This window comes from Pristis pectinata, chromosome 11 (assembly GCF_009764475.1).
Source record: "Pristis pectinata isolate sPriPec2 chromosome 11, sPriPec2.1.pri, whole genome shotgun sequence".
NCBI lineage: Eukaryota > Metazoa > Chordata > Chondrichthyes > Rhinopristiformes > Pristidae > Pristis > Pristis pectinata.
In genome coordinates, this window is record NC_067415.1 from 3,142,651 (window position 1) to 3,165,070 (window position 22,420).

The 22,420-nt window shown below is 48.3% G+C and overlaps 1 protein-coding gene across 1 annotated transcript in view; it reads left to right on the top strand.

Moving 5' to 3' along the window:
* Positions 1-22,420, top strand: part of LOC127576113 (cGMP-dependent 3',5'-cyclic phosphodiesterase) — a 194,406-nt gene that overhangs the window by 92,005 nt on the left and 79,981 nt on the right. The window contains 6 exon segments of the mRNA XM_052026499.1: positions 441-550; positions 1,242-1,297; positions 2,189-2,248; positions 3,438-3,573; positions 11,815-11,888; positions 20,017-20,058. Of these exon segments, the coding sequence (XP_051882459.1) occupies positions 441-550; positions 1,242-1,297; positions 2,189-2,248; positions 3,438-3,573; positions 11,815-11,888; positions 20,017-20,058 (478 nt within the window).

The window sequence follows — 22,420 nt, forward strand, 5'->3', positions numbered from 1 at the left end:
CTTGACTTGCCTACCGATCGTACGGGTCAATTCATTACACAGTGCATTGAGGTAGTACAGGGTAAAACAACAACAAAATGCAGAGTAAAGTGTCACAGCTACAGGGAAGTGCAGTGCACGTAGACAATAAGGTGCGAGGTCATAACAAAGTAGATCGTTAGGTCAAGGGAAGGGAGGGACAGTGATGGAGAGAGGGAGAGACAGTGGGAGAGTCAGAGCGAGAGGGAGGAAGAGAGAGGGAGCTGAGAGACCATTAGGGGGAGAGGAGAGGAAGAGAGAGAGAAAGTGAGAGAGGGAGAGGGAGTGTGGGGAGCAATAGGGAGAAGGAGTGTGGGAGGGAGAGGGGCAGGGGGAAGGAGAGAGGGTGTCCTGCTCACGGATGGGCCTTGGGTTCAGGCTGGGAGGCTCTGGGCTGTGATCTCTGCTCCTTGCCCACACAGGGAGGCTGTCATCACCAAGCAACGCATCAAATGCAACGGGCTGCACAAGACGGACATTCAGGTGCCGAGGATGAGTCACCTGGTGGCTCCTCTACCAAACGACAAGCAAAGTGAGTGGTCGCAACATCCCAACCCCCGTCAGTGTCCCCCATCCACCCCCTTCCTACTCCCTGTCTCTGTAACCCCCTCCAGCCCCTACACCCCTCCCTGTCTCTCTAACCCCCTCCAGCCCCTACACCCCTCCCTGTCTCTGTAACCCCCTCCGGCCCCTACACCCGTCCCTGTCTCTGTAATCCCCTCCGGCCCCTACACCCCTCCCTGTCTCTCTAACCCCCTCCGGCCCCTACACCCCTCCCTATCTCTGTAACCCCCTCTGGCCCCTACACCCCTCCCTGTCTCCGTGACCCCCCTCTGGCCCCCTGCACCCTTCCCCATCTCTGCAACCCCCCCCCCGTAACTCCCTGCACCCCTCTTTCTCTCTATAACCCCTCCAGCTCTGTAACTCCTTCATTTGCAGCATCTTGATCATCCACAACTCCACACCTCCTGTCACCGGCAACCGTGTCCTCAACTGCCAGGGCTCAGGAATTCCCTCCCTAGACCTCTCCGCCCTTCGACCGAGCTTCTGTACATCTGTCCCATTGTGTCCTCATGTAGTCCATGACAACCAGTGTTCCTGTGAAACTCCTTGTGACGTGTTGCTAATTAGATGTGATGATCTATGGAAAACTTGTTGGTATTAATCAGGTATTGAGTGTGGGACCACTAAATTTCCTTTGAATTCTTCCCTTTCTTCCACAGTAATGATTCTCCCAGTTATAGACACTGACATGGGAAGAGTAATCGGCGTGATTTTGGTAAGAAAACATCTTCTTTTTCTTCTGCAGGTTCCTTGTCTCCAATAGTCTGAAAAGCCTCACAGAGAGAGAGGGAGAAGGGGGATGGAGGGAGGGGGAGAGTGGAGACTGGAAACTATTGACCAGGACGAGGGAAAATACTGGGAAATAGTAACAGAGCACTTGGAAAATACAAATGGGATTGGAAAGAGTTAACAGGGATTTCTGCAAGGCAAATCACATTTGACAAATCTGTTAGAGATTGGAGCTGGCAGAATTTGTAAGGGGGAACCGGAGGGTGTGGTGTCCTTGGACTTCAGGAAGGCCTTTGATAAGGTGCCACACAGGAGATAAGTAAACGTGGCATTGGGGGTGATATACTGGTGAGGACTGTGGGTTGTTAATGTGCAGGACACAGAGAGGAGGAATAAATGGATCATTCTCAGGTGTGGATACTGTGACTAGTGGGAGAGACGTCAATGAGTGTTGGGGGTCCAGTTGTTCATGATCCAGATCAATGAGTTGGAAGAGGGGAACAAGTGACGTGGTGATGGAGAGGGATACAAGCAGGAAAGGATGGCCCTGGGAGTCTCGGCATTGACCAGGTTTGGTCAGCACTGAGGTTTACCAAAGCACTGCCTGGATTAGAGGGCATGAGCTATAAGGAGTTACAACAGTACAAGATGTTGGTGAGACTGCACCTGGAGTACTGTGTGCAGTTCTGGTCTCATGCTATAGCAAGGATGTGATTAAGCTAGAGAGGGGGCAGGACAGATTCACAAGGATGTTGCTGGGACTGGAGGGCTGGAGTTTATCAGGGAAAGACTGGATAGGTAGGGACTGTTTCCCCTGGAGTGTAGGAATCTCCCTGGAGTGGATTAGATAGACCGACACTTGTCTTCCTTCCGCCAGGTTTACTGTGGGCTCCTGAACGATGTTGACGAACCATGCCTTCACATTCTGGAGAGACACGTGAGTGGAATGAAGGCATTTCTCAAATTCCCAAGTCTTGATTCCCGATCCAGCTCCTACTCCCCTACTTTGCAGGCTGGTTCACTGTGTTTCTTCGCTAGGGTCAACTTTAACTCTGGACTGACACAGTACTGTGGGAGGGGCAGTACTGAGGGAGTGTCTCACTGTGGGAGAGGCAGTACTGAGGGAGGGTCACACTGTGGGAGGGGCAGTACTGAGGGAGGGTCACACTGTGGGAGGGGCAGTACTGTCGGGGGGTACTGAGGGAGGGTCACACTGTGGGAGGTGGGGTACTGAGGGAGTGCCGCGCTGTAAGAGGGGTAGTACTGAAGACATCCTGAACCATCATAGATGCAGTCCTACTAGTAAAATATTAAGCTCAGTCTCTCACAGAATAAGAGACCCAACATTGATTGTTGCTGGCTAGACCAGGGGAATTCTTCCCAATGTCCCCTCAAATATTTTTCCCTTAATCCATGTCACTATAATACAGTAATTGTGACCATTTGTCATATTCCTCTTTGTGTGACCTCTCTGTGCACACATTGACTGCCATGATTCAGAAATCCAAACTGGGCCTGAAGGTCTTTGGGACGTTAGGGCCTATTGCTTCGAGGCTGTGGCGTCCACCTGGAGAGGAAGCTCGTGCCCCAGTCTGTATCCACGGTTTCCTCCCACATCCCAAATACGTGCAGGTTGGGGGGGGGGGGTTAATTAGCCGCTGTAAATTGCCCCCCTAGTGTGTGGGTGAGGGGCAGATGATGGGAATGTGGGGAGAATAATATCAGATTGGTATTAATGGGTAGTTGATAGTCAGCAGGGATTCGGTGGGCCAAAGAGCCTGTTTCAATGCTGTATGACTCGACAAGCAGACAAGACCTCAGTTCAGCATTCCCACAGTGCAGTTCTCCCACTGCCCTGCACTGGAATATCCACCAGTGTTGTCCCGACTGAAGATAATTCAACAAACGAGAGTCCCAACTACATAAGTCTTTGCATGAAGGGTTTTCAGTGGGGTTCACACCCACAGACTTGGTGTGCAGACCGGGGAGAGACACCCTGTCAGTTGTGGCTTGACACGTACCCTACAGACTGAAGGTTCTGACGGGGAGACGGGACTGTGAGAGGGGTCCCTGGTGTGTGTCGGGCTGCACACTCTGATCACTGACTTCCTCCATCTCCGTGGCAGATTTGTGCATCCTGCAAGCGAGTCCAGGCCCTCCTCAATCCCTTAAGTTGGAGTCGCTTCAATATAGACCAGGCCCCAGTGCAGAGACAGAGATCCCGGGAGTCTTCGACGAACTGGACCGTAAAGTTCTTCAGTTGTGTGTACGTTCTGTGTGGCCCAGAATCTTCTCTAGTTACCTGGTATCTGCCCTGGGACTGTAGCGGGAACTTCACCCTGTGTCTGACCCCGAGAGTGTGTGATGGGACAGTGTGGGAGGGAGCTTCATCCTGTGTCTGACCCTGGGAGTGTGTGATGGGACGGTGTAGAGCCTTGAAAGTGATTTTTTTATCTTTGCTATTCATAAGAGAAGTCCCAGAGCCCACATTGTTTCTCTATTTAAGGGGAATAGAGACAAACTAGAAAATTATTGGCCGGTGAGCCTTACATCAGATGTAGGGAAATTATTGGAGAAGATTCCTAGTGATACGATTTACTTGCATAGACTTATTAGAGATAGTCAGCATGGCTTTGTGCATGAGGTCATATCTTACAAACTCGATTGAGTTTTTTGAGGAGGTGACAAAGGTGATTGATGAGGGGAGGGCACTGGATGTCCACATGGACTTTAGTAAAGCTTTCGACAAGGTCCCGCATAGTAGGCTGATCTAGAAGATTAAGGCCCATGTGATCTACGGAGACTTGGAAATTGGATTCAGAATTGGCTTGACCATAGAAGTCAGAGGTTAGTGGTGGAAGGGTGTTATTCTGACTAGAGATCTGTGACCAGTGGTGTTACAAAGGGATTGGTTCTGGGACCTCTGTCTTTTGTGATGCATAGAGATAATTTTTAAGGAAGTGTATGTGGGCTATTTAGTAATTTGCAGGTGACAGGAGTGTTAGCAGAGTTGTGGAGGAAGGTTGTCAAAGGATACAGCAGGTTAAAGATCAGTTGGAAATATGGACCGAGAAATGGCCGATGGAGTTTAATCCGGACAAGTGTGAGAAGTTGTGATTTAGGATGTCAAATGTCAGAGGAAAATAAACAGTAAATGGCAGGACCCTGAGGAGCATTGATGTAAAGAAGGATCTTGGGGTCTTAGTCCATAGCTGCCTGAAAGTGGCAGCACAAGTAGATAGGGTGGTAAAGAAGACACATGGAATACTTGCCTTTATTGGTTGGGGCATCGAGTATAAAAGTTGGGAAGTCATGTTGCAGCAGTTTAAAACTTGGGTTGGACCACACTTGGAGTATTGCGTGCAGTTCTGGTCGCCCCATTACAGGAAGGATGTGAAGGCTTTGAAGAGGGTGCAGAAGAACTTCACCAGGATGCTGCCTAGATTAGAGGGTATGAGCTATAAGGAGAGGTTGGACAAACTTGGGCTGTTTTCTCTGGAGCGGTGGAGGCTGAGGGGAAACATGATAGAGGTTTATAAAATTATGAGAGAGTAGACAGTCAGAGTCTGTTCCCCAGGGTGGAAATGTCAAATACTAGAGGGCACAGCTTTAAAGTGAGAGGATGAAAGATTAAAGGAGATGTGCGGGGCAAGTTTTTTACACAGAGTGGTGGGTGCCTGGAACGGGCCGCCAGGGGTGGGTGGTGGAGGCAGGTGTGACGACAATGTGTAAGAAGCATTTAGACAGGCACATGGACAGGCAGGGAGTGGTGAGAAATGGACCACGTGCAGCCAGACAGAAATGGTTTAAATTGGCATCATGGTCAGCACAGACACGGTGGGCTGAAGGGCCTGTTCCTGTGCTGTCCTGTTCTACGCTGAGATTGCTAATGGGGAAACACTGTCAAACTGAAGGTGGAGTTGGATGGGGGAGAATGGAATCTTTACTCTGGTTGATGACGTATTAGCAATGAAATCTGATTCTCATGCATCTGGTCATGGCTTCACACGGCATGTCATGGTATTGGTATTGGTTTACTATTATCACTTGTACCGGGGTACAGTGAAAAACTTGTCTTGCATACTGATCATACAGGTCAATTCATTACACAGTGCAGTTACATTGGGTCAGTACAGAGTGCATTGAGGTAGTACAGGTAAAAACAATAACAGTACAGAGTAAAGTGTCACAGCTACAGAGAAAGTGCAGTGCAATAAGGTGCAAGGTCACAACGAGGTAGATCGTGAGATCAGAGTCCATCTCATCGTATAAGGGAACCATTCAATAGTCTTATCACAGTGGGGTAGAAGCTGTCCTTAAGTCTGGTGGTACGTGCCCTCAGGCTCCTGTATCTTGTACCCGATGGAAGAGGAGAGAAGAGAGAATGTCCCGGGTGGGTGGGGTCTTTGATTATGCTGGCTGCTTCACCAAGACAACCAGAGATAAAGAAAGAGTCCAAGGAGGGGAGGCTGGTTTCCGTGATGCGCTGGGCTGTGTCCACAACTCTCTGCAGTTTCTTGTGGTCCTGGGCAGAGCAGTTGCCGTACCAAGCCGTGATACATCCAGATAGGATGCTTTCTATGGTGCATCAGTAAAAGTTGGTGAGAGTCAAAGGGGACAAACTGAATTTCTTTAGCCTCCTGAGGAAGTAGAGGCGCTGGTGAGCTTTCTTGCCCGTGGCTTCTACGTGATTTGACCAGGACAGGCTGTTTGTGATCTTCACTCCCAGGAACTTGAAGCTCTCGACCCTCTCGACCTCAGCACCATTGATGTACACAGGTGCATGTACACCGCCCCCCTTTCCTGAAGTCAATGACCAGCTCTTTTGTTGACATTGAGGGAAAGGTTGTTGTCATGATACCATGTCACTAAGCTCTCTATCTCCTTCCTGTACTCCGACTCATCGCTGTTTGAGATACGGCCTACAACGGTGGGATCATCTGCAAACCTGTAGATGGAGTTAGAGCAGAATCGGCCACACAGTCCTGGGCAGGCAGCACCTTCGGTGGAAGGTTGAAGCGGAGAGGAATTAAGAACGTCCTGGAATAACTTCCTGTCATTTCACTTTCTGCAGGTGAACTGTACGATCTTGATGCCACTGCTCTTCAGCTGAAGATTGTTCAGTATGTAAGTCTTCTGTTTGCTCCTTTTGATCACAAACTATTCCATGTGGGTTTTTGTGTTTGCCGGTGATGTTACTGTTGGTGAATTGGAGGGGGGGTCCAAATTGGGGGACATGTCATATGATTCTGAACTACTTGTAGAACCCCCCCAGGGTTTGTCACACATGATGAAAAACACGACGATGCTGGAGGAACTCAGCAGGCCAGGCAGCATCCGTGGAGAAAAGCAGGCGGTCAACGTTTTGGGTCAGGACCAAAGATAGGAAAAGAGGAAGGCCATTTATAGGAGGGAAAAAACAGCAGTGATAGGTGGACAGGAGAGGGGAGGGCGGGGTGGGCACAGGGTGGTGATAGGTAGATGCAGGTAAGAGATGGTGATGGGCAGGTGCGGGGGAGGAGGGGAGAGCAGATCCACCGGGGGATGGGTCACAGGTAAGGAGAGAGGGGGAGAAAAAAGGGCTAGAAAGGGAAGAAGAGAAGAAGGATGGTGGGGGGGGGGGGGGGTGGGGATTACCCAAAGTGGGAGAATTCAGTGTTCATGCCGTTAGGCTGCAAGGTTCCCAGATGGAAAATGAGGGGCTGTTCCTCCAGTTTGTGCTTGGAATTCTCCTGGCAGTGGAGGAGGCTGAGGACTGACATATGAGTCACACTTGACTCTCTACCTCAGCACCACGTTATGCACTAAGCCGTATTCCTTGACTTCCTTAATTTCCAATATCTATCGATCTCTGTTTTGAATGGGTGACTGAGCTCCACTGCCTCTGCAGTAGAGAATTCTCGCTGCCTCGGGAAAGCAGCCGACATAATCAAAGACCCTGCACCCCCCCCCCCCCCACCCCCTTCAGGCAGAAGATACAAAAGCTTGAGAACACATACCACCAGGCTCAAGGACAGCTTCTATCTCGCTGATATCAGATTCTTGAATGGACCTCTTGTACGATAAAGATGAACTCTTGATCTCCCAATCTACCTCGTTATGACCTTGCACTTTATTGTCTGCCTGCACTGCACTTTCTCTGTAACTGTAACACTTTATTCTGAATTCTGCTACTTGCTTTTCCCTTGTACTATCTTGATGTACTTAGGTATGGAATGATCTGTCTGGATGGCACACAAACAGAAGCTTTTCACTGTATCTCGGTACATGTGACAATAATAAACCAATCACCAATGACCAGATTCAACACCCTCTGGTGAACAAATTATTCCCCATCTCCGTCCCAACCCCTTACTTTGAGACTGTGACCCCTGGTTCTAGACACCCAGCAAGGGGAAATATCATCTCCACATCCATCCCACTGTTATCAGGCTCTTGAATGGACCTCTTTTAGAATAAAGATGACCTCTTGATCTCTCAATCTACCTCGTCATGACCCTTGCACTTTATTTGTCTACCTGTACTGCAACTTTTGAGACAACTTTCAAACAACTAAGCAAAGGTACTTGGCAGTGTGGAGGAGCAGAGGGATCTGGGGGTTCATATTCACAGTTCATTGAAAGTTGCCTCACAGGTGGAAAGAGCAGTTAAGAAGGCCAATGGGATGTTGGCTTTCATAAATCGCAGGATTGAGTTTAAGAGCCGCGAGGTGATGATGCAGCTTTACAAAACTCTATTTGGGCCACACTTAGAGCACTGTGTTCAGTTCTGGTCGCCTCATTATAGGAAGGATGTGGAGGCGTTGGAGAGGGTGCAGAGGAGATTTACCAGGATGCTGCCTGGATTAGAGAGTATGGAATATGAGGAGAGGCTTAATGTGCTGGGGCTTTATTCACTGGAAAGGAGGAGGATGAGAGGAGACATGATAGAGGTATAATAAAATATTGAGAGGATAGATAAAGTAGACAGTCAGCGCCTCCTTCCCAGGGCACCAATGCTCAAGACGAGAGGTCATGGCTTTAAGGTTATGGGTGGGAGGTTCAGGGGAGATGTCAGGGGGAGGTTTTCACCCAGAGAGTAGTTGGTGCATGGAATGCACTGCCTGGGGTGGTGGTGGAGGCAGATACATTGGACAGGTTCAGAGTTTGTTGGATAGGCATATGGAGGAGTGTGGGATGGGGGGATATGCCGGAGGAAGGGGTTAGATAGTGTGAGGGTGGTTTGATGGACGGCACAACATGGTGGGCCGAAGGGCCTGTTTTGTGCTGTATGGTTCTATGGTTCTATGGTTCAAATAACAACATTTAAAAGACAGTTGTACAGGTACGTGGATTGGATAGGTTGAGAAGGTTGTGGGTCAAACATTGGCAAATGGGACTAGCTTGGATGCGGCGTCTTGGTTGGCATGGACCAGTTGGGCCGAAGGGCCTGTTTCTGTGCTGTGTGACTCTCTGACTCTATGACCTACCCTCTCAAGTTTAGTAAGACTTTTATATACTTCAATAAGATCACCTCTTAATCTTCTAAACTTCTCTGAGTCCCAGGCCCAGTCTCCTTGAACACACAAGAGACGACAGATGCTGGAAATTTGGAGCAAAACACAAGCTGCTGGAGGAACTCAGCGGGTCAGGCAGCGTCTGTGGAGGGAAATGGACAGTTGAAATTTTGGCTCAGGAACCTTCATCTTTTGGCCCGAAACGTCGATTGTCCATTTCCCTCCATAGGTGTTGCCTGACCCATTGAGTTCCTCCAGCGCTTTGTGTGTTGCTCCAGTCTGCTTGGCCTCTCGTCACTGGACAAACAACCCCCACACCCCACCTAAGAATCAGTTTGGTGAAGCTTCACTGCATTCCCTCTCTGGCCAGTCTATCCTTCCTGAGTTGGGGAGACCAGGCCTGTACACAATATTCCAGGTGCCTTCTCAACAGACCCTAAGTAACTGGTGCAAGATGTCTCCACACTTCCCAACACATCCTTCTGCATTAATGTGTTGTTCGTCCTGTAATTGCTTGTTGAATCCATGTGTTGACTTTCACGTAGAAAGGGTGTTTTCATCAGTGGGAGAGTCCAGGATCCAAGGGCACAGCCTCAGAATAAAGGGACGTCCCTTTAGAACTGAGATGAGGAGGAATTTCTTCAGCCAGAGGGTGGTGAATCTGTGGAATTCGTTGCCACAGACGGCTGTGGAGGCCAAGTCATTGGGTGTATTTAAGGCAGAGATTGATAGATTCTTGATCGGTAAGGAGGTTAAGGGTTACGGGGAGAAGGCAGGAGAATGGGGTTGAGAAAAATCAGCCATGATTGAATAGTGGAGCAGACTCGATGGGCTGAATGGCCTTAATCTGCTCCTATATCTTATGGTCTTATAGTGCAAGGAAACTCATCCCTCTGAACATCTTCGTCTTTCAATGTCTTCGAAAAACACTCCACCCGTCGATATTTTTTCCCATTTTTGAACTTCTCGGTGGTGAAAGTTCCAATAGGAATAAATAGAACATAGAACAGTACAGCACAGGAACAGGCCCTTCGGCCCACCATGTTGGTGATGAACATGATGCCAATCCAAACTATCCCCTCTGCTGCACATGGTCCACATCCTTCCACTCCCTGCCTGTTCATGTGCCTGTCTAAATGCTCTTAAATGCTGCAATTATTTCCCAAACAACACAGCGGGAGCACCTTCACCAGGAGGACTGCATAAGATAAGATAAGATATTGAATTTAGGAGCCAAGAGGTAATGTTGCAGCTGTATAGGACCCTGGTCAGACCCCACTTGGAGTACTGTGCTCAGTTCTGGTCACCTCACTACAGGAAGGATGTGGAAGCCATAGAGATGGTGCAGAGGAGATTTACAAGGATGTTGCCTGGATTGGGAGCATGTCTTATGAAAGCAGGTTGAGTGAACTCAGCCTTTTCTCCTTGGAGCGACGGAGGATGAGGGGGGACCTGATAGAGGTGTATAAGATGATGAGAGGCATTGATCGTGTGGATGGTCAGAGGCTTTTTCCCAGGGCTGAAATGGTGGCCACAAGAGGACACAGGTTTAAGGTGCTGGGGAGTAGGTACTGAGGAGATGTCAGACGTAAGTTTTTTACTCAGAGAGTGTGAGTGCGTGGAATGGGCTGGCCGGCAACGGTGGTCTTTTGGAGACTTTGAGACAGGTACATGGAGCTTAGAAAAATAGAAGGCTATGGGTAAGCCTAGTAATTTCTAAGGTAGGGACATGTTCAGCACAACTTTGTGGGCCAAAGGGCCTGTATTGTGCTGTAGGTTTTCTATGTTTCTATATCTTTATTAGTCACTACAGTGGTTTACTAGTTACTGCAGTGGGTCAAGAAGGCTGCTCACCCCCACCTTCTCAGGGGGCTGTTAGGGATGGGCAATAAATGCTGATCTTCCTAGTGATGTGCAGATCCAGGAAGTAAATTAAGGTGATTTAAGAAGGGCAGCCCAATGGCGCAGCTAGTAGAGCAGCTGCTTCACAGCTCCAGAGACCCGGGTTCGATCCCGACCTCGGGCGCGGTCTGTGTGGAGTTTGCACCTTCTCCCTGTAACTGCGTGGGTTCCCCTGGGTGCTCCGGTTTCCTCCCACATCCTAAAAACATGCGGGGTTGGTGGGTTAATCGGCCACTGTAAATTGCCCCCAGTGTGTGCGTGAGGGGTAGAATCTGGGAGGAGTTGATGGGAATGTGGGGAGAATTAAAAAAAATGGATTAACGTAGGATTAGTCTAAATGGGTGGTTGCTGGTCGGCACAGCCTTGGTGGGCCGAAGGGCCTGTTTCCTTGCTGTATCTCTCCATGGATCTATGATTTCGACGACAGGAAGCTTGAATTATTGGAGAAACAGGGGGTCTTTTCAATGGAATGAGCTGAAACCCTGTTCTGAAGCAGGGTTTAGGGAGGAAAGTTGTATCATTAAACTGGAAAGACTGCAGTAAAGGTTTACAATGTTGCCAGGACTCGAGGCCTGAACTATAGGGAGAGATTGGGCAGGCTAGGGACTTTATTTCTTGGAGTGTAGGAGACTGAGAGGTGACCTTATATAGGTGTATAAAATCATGAGGGGGCATCGATAGGGTGAATGCACTCAGTCTTTTTCCCAAGGTTGGGAAGTCAAGAACCAGAGGGCATAGGTTTAAGGTGAGAGGGAGAGACTTAATGGGAAACTTGAGTGCCAACTTTTTTACACAAAGGGTGGTCCTGTATGTGGAACGAGCTGCTAGAGGAATTGGTTGAGGCAGATTTTAGGGCAGTTGGACAGGTACATGGATAGGAAAGGTTTAGAACGTTACGGACCAAGACACTGCAAATAGGACTAGCTTGGATGGGCATCTTGGCCAGCAATGGGACCAGTTGGGCAGAAGGTCCTGTTTGCATGCTGTATGACTCTATGACCCTATGAACCAGTGGATTGCGGCACCAGGTATTAGGACACTAATCTATGACATTGCTGTGTTGGATGTTGTGTATATGGACTCACGTGTTTCTGCTTCCTTTCCAGTTACAACGGAGACCCAGTCAATGTGTTGTTGCATGCTGGTTGTAGCAGAAGGCGACACTCATCTCTTCTGCCAGGTCAGTGAGGATTTGGGAGCTCGGCATTGTCACCCAGCGCTCTCGATGGTTTCAAATCTGACGGACGTGAAAATACCGTTCACCTGTGTACCAGCTGTGCCTCAGAGGGCAGTGGGTTCTCACCTCTGGCTCAGACAGACCATCGGTTTGGATCTCACTTCAAGGGTACTGGGGACAACTTTGATTGGGCTTAAAACGGAGATGTCACTTGCTGAATGACATAAGAAAGTATTAGGACAACTGACCAAACTCTTGATCAATGATGTGTTGAGGAGCCACTGTACTGTTCTATGTTCTATGTTAAAGAACAGGTGCTCTCTGTGCAAAAAAAACTTGCCTCGTAAATCTTTCAACTTGCCCTCTCTCACCTGAAAAACTATGCCCTTAATTAAATTAAAACATGACCATCCCTGTCCAGATTAAAACATGACCATCCCTGTCCAGGACACACTTCAGCCCCTGTGGTCCCTACTGGTCCCAGAAGGTCTCCAAGGAGCCAGCGGACCATGTGCTCCCTCTCCACAGGGACACCCAGGTACGGATGTATCCTCAGAAGGGGGGCAGGCAGGCAGTTCTGTGGAGGCCCTGATGGTCCACTGCCTCGACCTGTGAATTGCCACCCTGGGCAAACTCAGGAACAAACCTAAACACAAGAAACTCTGCAGATGTTGGATGTATCTGGAACAATACGCAAAAAGTGTTGGAGGAACTCAGCAGGTCAGGCAGCATCTGTGGAGGGAAATAAACAGTCGACACTTATTGTTTACTTACAGGAGGTGCAGCCTCCTGTACATCGGTGAGAGCCGACGCAGATTGGGTGACCTCTTCGTCGAGCACCTTCGCTCCGTCCGCCGCGACAGCCGGGACTTCCCGGTGGCCACCCACTCCAATCCCACATCCCACTCCCACACTGACATGTCTATCCACGGCCTCCTCTACCGCCACGTCGAGGCCAGGCGCAGGTTGGAGGAACAACACCTCACATTCCGCCTTGGGACTCTCCAACCTGATGGTCTCAACATCGATTTCTCGAACTTCCAGTAACCCCTCCCCTTGTTTTCCTTCCCCCACCCCCTCCTTTGTCTTCCCTTATTCCTGGGGCTCCCTTCCCCTGCCTTGATGACCTGCCCATCTCCTCTCCTCCCCTCCCCCATCCTTTATTCCATGGTCCACTGCCCTCTCCAACCAGATTCCTCCTTCTTCAGCCCTTGGCCTCTTCTACCCATCACCTCTCAGCTTACTGCATCTTCTCAACCCCTCCTCCACCCACCTACCTTCCCCCTCTCACCTGGACTCACCTGTCCCCTGCCTGCGTGCGCTCCTCCCCCTCCCCCCACCTTCTTATTCTGGCTTCTGTCCTCTTCCTCTCCAGTCCTAATGAAGGGTCTCGGCCTGAAATGTCGACTGTTTATTTCCCTCCGTGGATGCTGCCTGACCTGCTGAGTTCCTCCAGCACTTTGTGTGTGTTGCTCAGGAACAAACTTAGAAGGAGGTCTCCTGACAAAGAGTGCAAAGAAGATTTATGGGAATGTTAGCAGGATTCCAGGGCCTGAGTTATAGGGAGAAGTTGGACAGGCTAGGACTTGGAGCGTAGGAGACTGAGGGGTGCCCTCTCAAAGGTGTATGAAATCAACAGGGGCATCGATAGGGTGAATGCACACAGTCTTTTCCCCAAAGAAACGGAATCAAGAAACTAGAGGGCATGAGGTGAGAGGGGAGAAATTTAAAAGGGACCTGAGGGTAACTTCTTCACACAGAGGGTGATAGGTAAATGAAACGAGCTGCCAGAGGAAGTGGTTAAGGCAGGTACAATTACAACTTTTAAGAGACAAGTTGGACAGGTACATGGATAGGAAGGGTTGACAGGGATATGAGCCAAACGCAGGCAAATGGACTAGCTTAGATGGGAATCTTGGTAAGCATGGACCAGTTGGGACCAAAGGGCCTGTTTCTGTGCTGTATGACTCTATGACTTGCTCCCTCCTCTGCATCAGGAGTGTGTGATGGGGCGGTATAGAAGGAGCTTCACTCTGTGTGTAATCTGTGTTCTCTCTGCCCTGGGAGTGTGTGATTAAATCTACAATCCTGGAAAGACCTGTTCTCCACAGCAACTGCTTCAGCTGTAGAAGTAACATGACCTCTGCTCAGTTGCTAAGGCAACGTCCATCCCAGTTACAAGGTTAATTCATAATGAATCCTTCGTGTCCTACTGAAGTACTCGTGAGGTTGATTAGAAAAAGTTCTAATCAGAGTTGACCGGAGTACTTTGTTAAATCCTTCGGAGGAAGGCACACTTCATTCACTCTGAGAGCTCTCCAGTAAATACAGTCAATAAAGCTCTTTGGATAAAGTGCTTCCTCATTCCACAGAGAGCCAATTCTTTCACTGGAAGCCATTATCTCAATGGAAACAAGCTATGTGGCGTCGAACAAGCCTTTGTTTTGTTTGAGATGAGGTCTCTGCTGTTAAGCTGCCATTGTTAACTGTACAGTAATGTAGCGGTTAGCATAATGCTATTACAGCGCCACGACCCGGGTTCAATTCCCGCCACTGTCTGTAAGGAGTTTGTACATTCTTCTCGTGTCTGCGTGGGTTTCCTCCGGTGCTCCGGTTTCCTCCCACATTCCAAAGACGTACGGGTTAGGAAGTTGTGGGCATGCTATGTTGGCACCGGAAGCGTGGCGACACTTGAGGGCTGCCCCCAGAACACCCTACGCAAAAGATGCATTTCACTGTGTGTTTTGATGTACATGTGACTATAAGATATCTTATCTTATCTTACTTAATATTACCCCTCCTGGCCTGGGTCCCACTGTCTGAAAGGACAGTGGCTGTAGATTCAAATGGCACCCTTGGTGGGAACTTGGCAAAGGGTGATCAGTGGGGGGTGGGGGAGAGACTAATTTGGGAATTCGTTCACAGAGCAAGCACAGGCATAGTCGGATGAACTGCCTCCTTCTGTGTTGTATGGTAGTGTCCTATCATAGAGTCATAAATGGCCCTTCGGCCCACTATGTCCCATGTTGTGGACACAGCCCAGCGCATCACAGACCCAGCCTCCCCTCTTTGGACTCTGTTCTTTACCTCTCGTTGTCTTGATGTAGCAGCCAGCATAATCAAGACCCCACCCACCTGGGACATTCTCTCTTCTCTCCTCTTCCATCAGGTAGAAGATAAAAGAGTCGGAGGGCACGTACCACCAGACTTAAGGACAGCTTCTACCCCACTGTGATAAGACTATTGAGACGGTTCCCTTATACAATGAGATGGACTATGACCTCACATCTACCTTGTTGTGACCTTGCACCTTATTGTACTGCACTTTCCTCTGTAGCTGTGACACTTTACTCTGTACTGTTACTGTTCTTACCTGTACTACCTCAATGCACCCTGTACTAACTCAATGTAACTGCACTGTGTAATGAATTGACCCGTACGATCGGTACACAAGACAAGTTTTTCACTGTACCTCGGTACAAGTGACAATAATAAAACCAATACCAATTCTCAATGCCAACCATTGTACTTATCAGTGCTAATCCCATTTAGCCACACTTGACCCATAACCTTCTATGCTTAACCATTCAAGTGCTCACCCGGGTACTTCCTAAACCTTGTGAGTCATATATAGAGGTTATAAAGAATGGAATCAGGCCCTTTGGCCCAACCTGTCCCTGCCAACCAAGATGTCTATCTGAGCTAGTCCCATTTGCCTGCATTTGGCCCATATCCCTCTGAACCATTCCTATCCATGGACCTGTCCAAGTGTCTTTCAAACCTTATAAGATTTCTTTATTAGTCACATGTATATCGAAACACACAGTGAAATACATCTTTTTGCGCAGTGTTCTGGGGGCAGCCCACAGTGTCCGCCACCTTCCGCTGCCACATAGCACACCCACAACTTCCCAACCCGCACATCTTTGAATGTGGGAGGAAACCAGATCACCCAGAGGAACCCACGCAGACACGGGGAAAACATACAAACTCCTTACAGACAGTGGACGTATTGAAACCGGGTCGCTGATGCTGTAAAGTGTTACGCTAACTGATACACTACCTTGCAATTGTACCCATCTCTACCACGTCCTCTGGCAGCTCGTTCCATATACACACCAGAGTCTCTGCCTCCACTACCCTCTCAGGTAGTGCATTCTAGACTCTGACTAACCACCCTCGGGGTCAAAAATTTATTCAAATCCTTTCTAAAGCCCTTACCCTAAACCTATGCCTTCTGGTTTTAGATGCATAGCTATGGGAACTTTAGAGAGGGTGCAGAGCAGATTTACCAGGATGTTGCCTGGATTGGAGAGCATGTCTTATGAGGATAGGTTGAGTGAGCTGGGGCTTTTGTCTTTGGAGACAAGGATGAGAGGTGTCTTGAAAGAGGTGTACAAGATGATAAGAGGCATAGATCGAGTGGATAGTCAGTGACTTTTTCCCAGTGCAACAATGGCTAACATGAGGGGACATAATTTTAAGGTGATTGGAAGAAGGTAAAAGGGGGATGTCAGAGATAAGTTTTTTACACAGAGAGTGGTGGGTGCGTGGAACGCACTGCCGCAGAGGTGGTGGGGGCGGATACATTAGAGACATTTAAGAGACTCTTAGATAGACAGATGAATGATAAAGAAATGGGGGGCTATGTGGGAGGGAAAGGTTGGGTAGATCTTAGAGCAGGATAAAATGCCGGTACAGCATTGTGGGCCAAAGGGCCTGTACTGTGCTGTCGTGTTCTATATTCCATGTTTCTAACAGGTTTCCAATTACCTACCCTCTCTGTCCTTCTCATAACTTCATATACCTCCATTATGTCCTCCCTCAACCTCCTCTGCTCCAGGGTAAACAGACCCAGCCCACCTCGTCTCTCCTTGAAACTGAACCCGCTCCATCCAGGCAATGTCCTGGTGAATCTCCAGTGCAACCACCTCTCTCCTATAGTGCGGTGACCAGACCTGCACACAGTGTTCCAGCTGTGGCCCGAACCAACATTTTATAAACTTCTATTTCCCTGCTCATTATATTCCGTGCCCAGCTAATGAAAGCAAGTATCCCGTACACCTCCACCTCATCTACCAGCGCTGCCACCTTCAGGGATCTCTGGAATTGTACACAGAGTTCTCTCTGTTCTTCAATATCCCAAGGCCCTACCATTCTTGTGTATGTCCTACTGTTACTAGTGCACTTAATCAGGATTAAATTCAATCTGTCATTACTTTGTCCAATTTACCAAACGATAAATGTCCCCCTGTAGTTTTCTGACACTCTCCTCACTATCAACAACACCACCCAATTTTCATATCATCTACAAACTAATCATATAACTTATGACATTTAAGATCATTGATGTTTTTTAACAACAGTAAAGGTCCCAGTGACCATTCCATGCACTGTGTAATGAATTGAATCTGTACAAACAGGTATGCAAGACAAGTTTTTCACTGTACCTCAGTACAGTGGAGCACCACTGGTCATGGGAGGCTTTCAATCACAGAAACAACCCCACCATCACCCTCTTGTCTCCTATTACCAAGCCAATTTTGGGTTCAACTCGCCCTGGATCCCATGGGCTCCAATCTTTTGGATCAGTGTCCCATGTGGGACCCTGTCAAAGGCCTTATGTAAGACTGCATGCATTATATCAACCACACTGTCCTCACCTATACGCAGTGTTATTTCTGAAAAAGTCAGTCAAGTTGGTCAGACAGGATCGCCCCAACAAAGCCATGCTATCTTTGATTGATCCCTGCCTTTCCAAATACAGATTAATCCTGTCCCTCAGAACTTTTTCCAATAACTTCCCCAGCGTTGACGTCAGACGCACGCCTGTAATTTCCACACTTATTCCTGCTGTCCTTGTTAAATAAAGGCAGCATGTTTGTTGTCCTCCAGTCATCTAGCACCTCACCTGTGGCCAGCGAAGGTTTAAATAAAATGCCCCCAGCACATTCTCAGTAACGCAAAAAGATGCATTTCACTGTGTATTTCGATGTACATGTGACCAATAAAGAAATACCTTCTCTTATATCTCAACCAGCCCTGGGGATATGTACATCTTTAGGCCCACTAAGACATCTAATATCTCCACCTTTTAATGATAACCTGTTCCAGAATTTCACCGCGCTTTCTGAATTCTCCAACAATGTCCTTTTCCTCAGTGAATACCGAAGAGAAATATTCGTTTGACACCTCACCAATGTCCTTTGACATCACACACAGATAACACTTGGTTCCTAATGGGTCATACACTTTCAAAGTCAAAGTTGAGTTTATTGTCAGATGCACAAGTCCATGTGTGCACAGGTGCAATGAAAAACTCACTTGCAGCAGCATCACAGGCACAGAGCATCAGATAAGCAGCATTCACAAGAAAAACATAAATTAAACATAAATTGTACACAATTTTTACAAGAAAGAACACAATTAGAACAAAAAAAAAGTCCATTGTAGTGCAAAGTGGTCCCAGTGTGGCTGCACTGAGGTAGTGATTAGGGTTGTGCCAGTGGGTTCAAGAACCGTATAGTTGAAGGGAAGCAGCTGTTCCTGAACCTGGTGGTGTGGGGACTTCAGGCTTCTGTACCTCCTGCTCGATGGGAGCTGTGAGAAGCTCTACAGGTCCACTCATAATCAAAGACCCCACCCACCCGGGACATTCTCTCTTCTCTCCTCTTCCATCGGGTACAAGATACAGGAGCCTGAGGGCACGTACCACCAGACATAAGGACAGCTTCTACCCCACTGTGATAAGACTATTAAATGGTTTCCTTATACGATAAGATGGACTCTGACCTCACGATCTACATTGTTGTGAGCTTGCACCTTATTGCACTGCACTTTCTCTGTAGCTGTGACACTTTATTCTGTACTGTTATTGTTTTTACCTGTACTACATCAATGCACTCTGTACTAACTCAATGTAACTGCACTGTGTAATGAATTGATCTGTACGATCGGTATGCAAGACAAGTTTTTCACTGTACCTCGGTACAAGTGACAATAATAAACCGATACCAATACTAATACCAAGATGGCATGGCCTGGATGGTGGGGATCTTTGATGATGGATGTTTGCTTTTTGAGGCAGTGCCTCATGTATGTACTACCGATGGTGAGGAGGTTACCCTGGTTACCCACCTGCCCTGAATACATTTATAAATGCATTGGTATTTTCCTTCACCCTATAAACCCGTGATATTTTGTGCCCCCTCTTTGCCCTCCTTGTTTCTTTTGTAGGTATCCCCCTACACTCTCTAGACTCCTGCAGTGTATCCAGAGGCTGACGCACAGCAGAAAAGCTGCAATTGATCCACGACTACCATTCACTTTTACAGTCTAGGTTCCCAGCATCAGTTGTGTCACTCCAGTGCCCTCACCTCTCAGTCTGAATGCCAGGAAATAGCAACAGGAGTATGCTGCTCGGCCCCTCCAACTGGCCCCACCATGCAATACGATCATGGCTGAATGGAGACCATGAGATATGGGAGAAGAATTAAGCCATTCAGTCCATCGAGTCATGACTGAACATGGAAACCCAAGAGACTGCAGATGTTGGCATCTGGAGCAACAAGCAGTCTGCTGGAGGAACTCAGTGGGTCGGGCAGCATCGGTGCGGGGAATTGGACAATTGATGTTCAGGGTTGAGGCTGATCTGTCCCAGGCCTCGGTTTGCTCTTCTGTGCCAGTTCTCCATTGCCCTCAGTTCCCTGTATCTCCCTCCTCTTTAAATACCTCCAGTGATCTAACCTCCACAACCCTCCAGGGCAGAGAATTCCAGATTCCCCACCCTCGGTGTGAAGAAATTTCGACACACCTCAGTTTGAAATGACCAGCCCCTTATCTTGCAATTATGTCCCCTCAGTCGAGAATCTCCCACTAGTGGAAACCTCTACCCTTTCAAGTTCCCTCAGGGTCTAAAACCTTTCAATAAGATCGCCCCCTCGTTCTTCTACTCTCCAAAGGCTATAGCTCCAACTACATTCACTGTCCATGATGGGACAACCTCTCAGCCTGAGAATTAGCCCAATGAATCTCTTTCAGATTGTCTCTAATGATAGTGTGTTCTTACTTAAGTAAGAGGACTGTTCTGAAGGAAAGTTTTAATTGTGCTCTGATTTGTTTTCACCCACAGGTGGTTGGAGACAAGGTCCTGGAGGAGGAGATTATCTTCCCGGTGAGTTCCCAAAGGACTAACACATGAACCATGAAATCTTCTGTTTGTGTCTCCTCTAAAACATAGATCGGCAGATCCAGGGAGGCAGGTGGTTCCATTCACACTGAGTCCAAGTGTTCTGGGATCAGTCTTGCTCCTGAGGCTTGAGTGCAAAATACAAGCTGGTGGTGCATGTTTAGTGGTGAGGGAGCACCGTACTGAGGGAGGGTCACTGTGGGGGGGGGTGGTACTGAGGGAGGGTCACACTGAGGGAGGGTCACACTGTGGGAGGGGCAGTACTGAGGGACCACGCACTGTGGGGGAGGCAGTACTGAGGGAGGGTCACACTGTGCGAAGGGTGGTACTGAATGCGGCAGCGGGCGGCCTAGGGTACTGACAGGTCGGCCTGCCTGCCCGTCTTCCGCGCTTACGTGTGCGCGCGGGTGTGTTTAGAGAGGGAGCACGCGGTTTCCGCGGGCACCCTAGCTGAGTTCCGCGCTCGGTGGGCCCCTCAGGGGATCGCGTGTGTCGTGGATGGTACGAACGCGATTCTTATTTGAAGTGTCGCGTTAACGGGTGTAGCGTCGCGTGTGTATTTCGTTAGTATTAGTTTGCATTCTCTACCGTAGTATGTCGTTGCATAGTTTCTTCTTTTCTGTATTAGATGTAGTGTATTGACACTGGTTGTCTTTTGTAGTGCTTTTAGTGAATAAATGTTTATTATTAAAAAAAAGGGGTAGTACTGAGGGAGGGTCACACTGTGGGGGGGACGGTAGTGAGGGAGAACTGCACTGTGGCAGGGGCAGTACACTGTCAGAGTTGCCTTTTTTTACCTGGGATTGTGAACCGTGGACCTGCATTCCTCCCACGTTGGAGTAAAATAACAGAGCAGGTGTACCCCAGTGCTGATGACAATGGTCTTCAGATATCATACTTATTCTGCACCTAATCTTGCAATTATTTTCACAGCCTGATATCACAGAAGTAAAGCTTCAGAGCCACATATGTACTTTGCTTGTAAAATCTGCAGATACATATCATGTAACACTTCCACAAAGTTGTCATTCACTGTACATGCTGGAACTTTCCTCTCAAGCACAAGGCTCACATTACGTCAGCATAACATCAATTTTACTTTTAAATAATCATGTACAGTTCTGGTCGCCCCATTACAGGAAGGATGTGGAGGCTTTGGAGAGGGTGCAGAAGAGGTTCACTAGGACGCTGCCTGGATTAGAGGGTATGAGCTATAAGGAGAGGTTGAACAGACTCGGGTTGTTTTCTCTGGAGCGTCGGAGGCTGAGGGGAGACCTGATAGAGGTTTATAAAATTATGAGAGGCATAGATAGGGTAGACAGTCAGAATCTGTTTCCCAGGGTAGAAATATCAAGTGGTAGAGGACATGCATTTAAGGTGAGAGGGGAAACAACACAAAACACTGGAGAACTCAATGGGTCAGGCAGCATCTGCAGAGGGAAATGGACAGTCGATGTTTCCACCACCACCCCTGTGTTGGTGGTGGAAGCAGATATGATAGTGGACTTTAAGAGGCTTTTAGATAGACACATGAATATCCAGGCAATGGAGGGATATGGATCATGTGCAGGCAGAAGGGATTTAGTTTAATTCGGCATTGTGTTCGGCATTGACACCGTGGGCCGAAGGGCCTGTTTCTGTGCTGTACTGTTCTATAACCTCTATAATTTGCAAGAAAATACAGTCCAAGACAGTCCACATGGGTCCCAGCCCTCAGTGTCCTGTAGCATGAGGACCCTACTCTCTGACCTTTCCCTATAGACCCTTTGTGGTGACCTCACTGTGTACTCCTGCACCTTGGAATGTGCCAGTCAGCAGCATTTGATGTGGACATCTTGCACCCATGAGTTCAGGCAGACCAAAGTTAGCCTTTCACTGAGTTGATGATCTTGCAGCAGCCGTCGATGTTTGTCTCAGTGTGTGTACACCCTGTGGAGTACAGAGTGCTGTGCTATGAGGACAAATCTCAATAAAGACCATTGCATCCCTTTCCAAACCTTGGCAAACACACAGTCCACAAATGGGATTGGTGACTGGTTTATTGTTGTCACATGTACTGAAATGCAGTGAAATGCTTTTGTCTGCGTGCCATCCAGACAGATCATTCCTTATGTAAGTTCATCGAGGTAGTAAAGGGGAAACAGAATGCAGAATCTAGTGTTACAGTTACAGAGAAAGTACAGTGCAGGCAGACAAATAAAATGCAAGGGCCACAACGAGGTAGATTGAGAGATCAAGAGTTCATCTTTATTGTAGAAGAGGTCCATTCGAGAGCCCGATAACAGCGGGATAGAAGCTGTCCTTCAGCCTGGTGGTACGTGTTCTCAGGGTTTTGTATCTTCTGCAC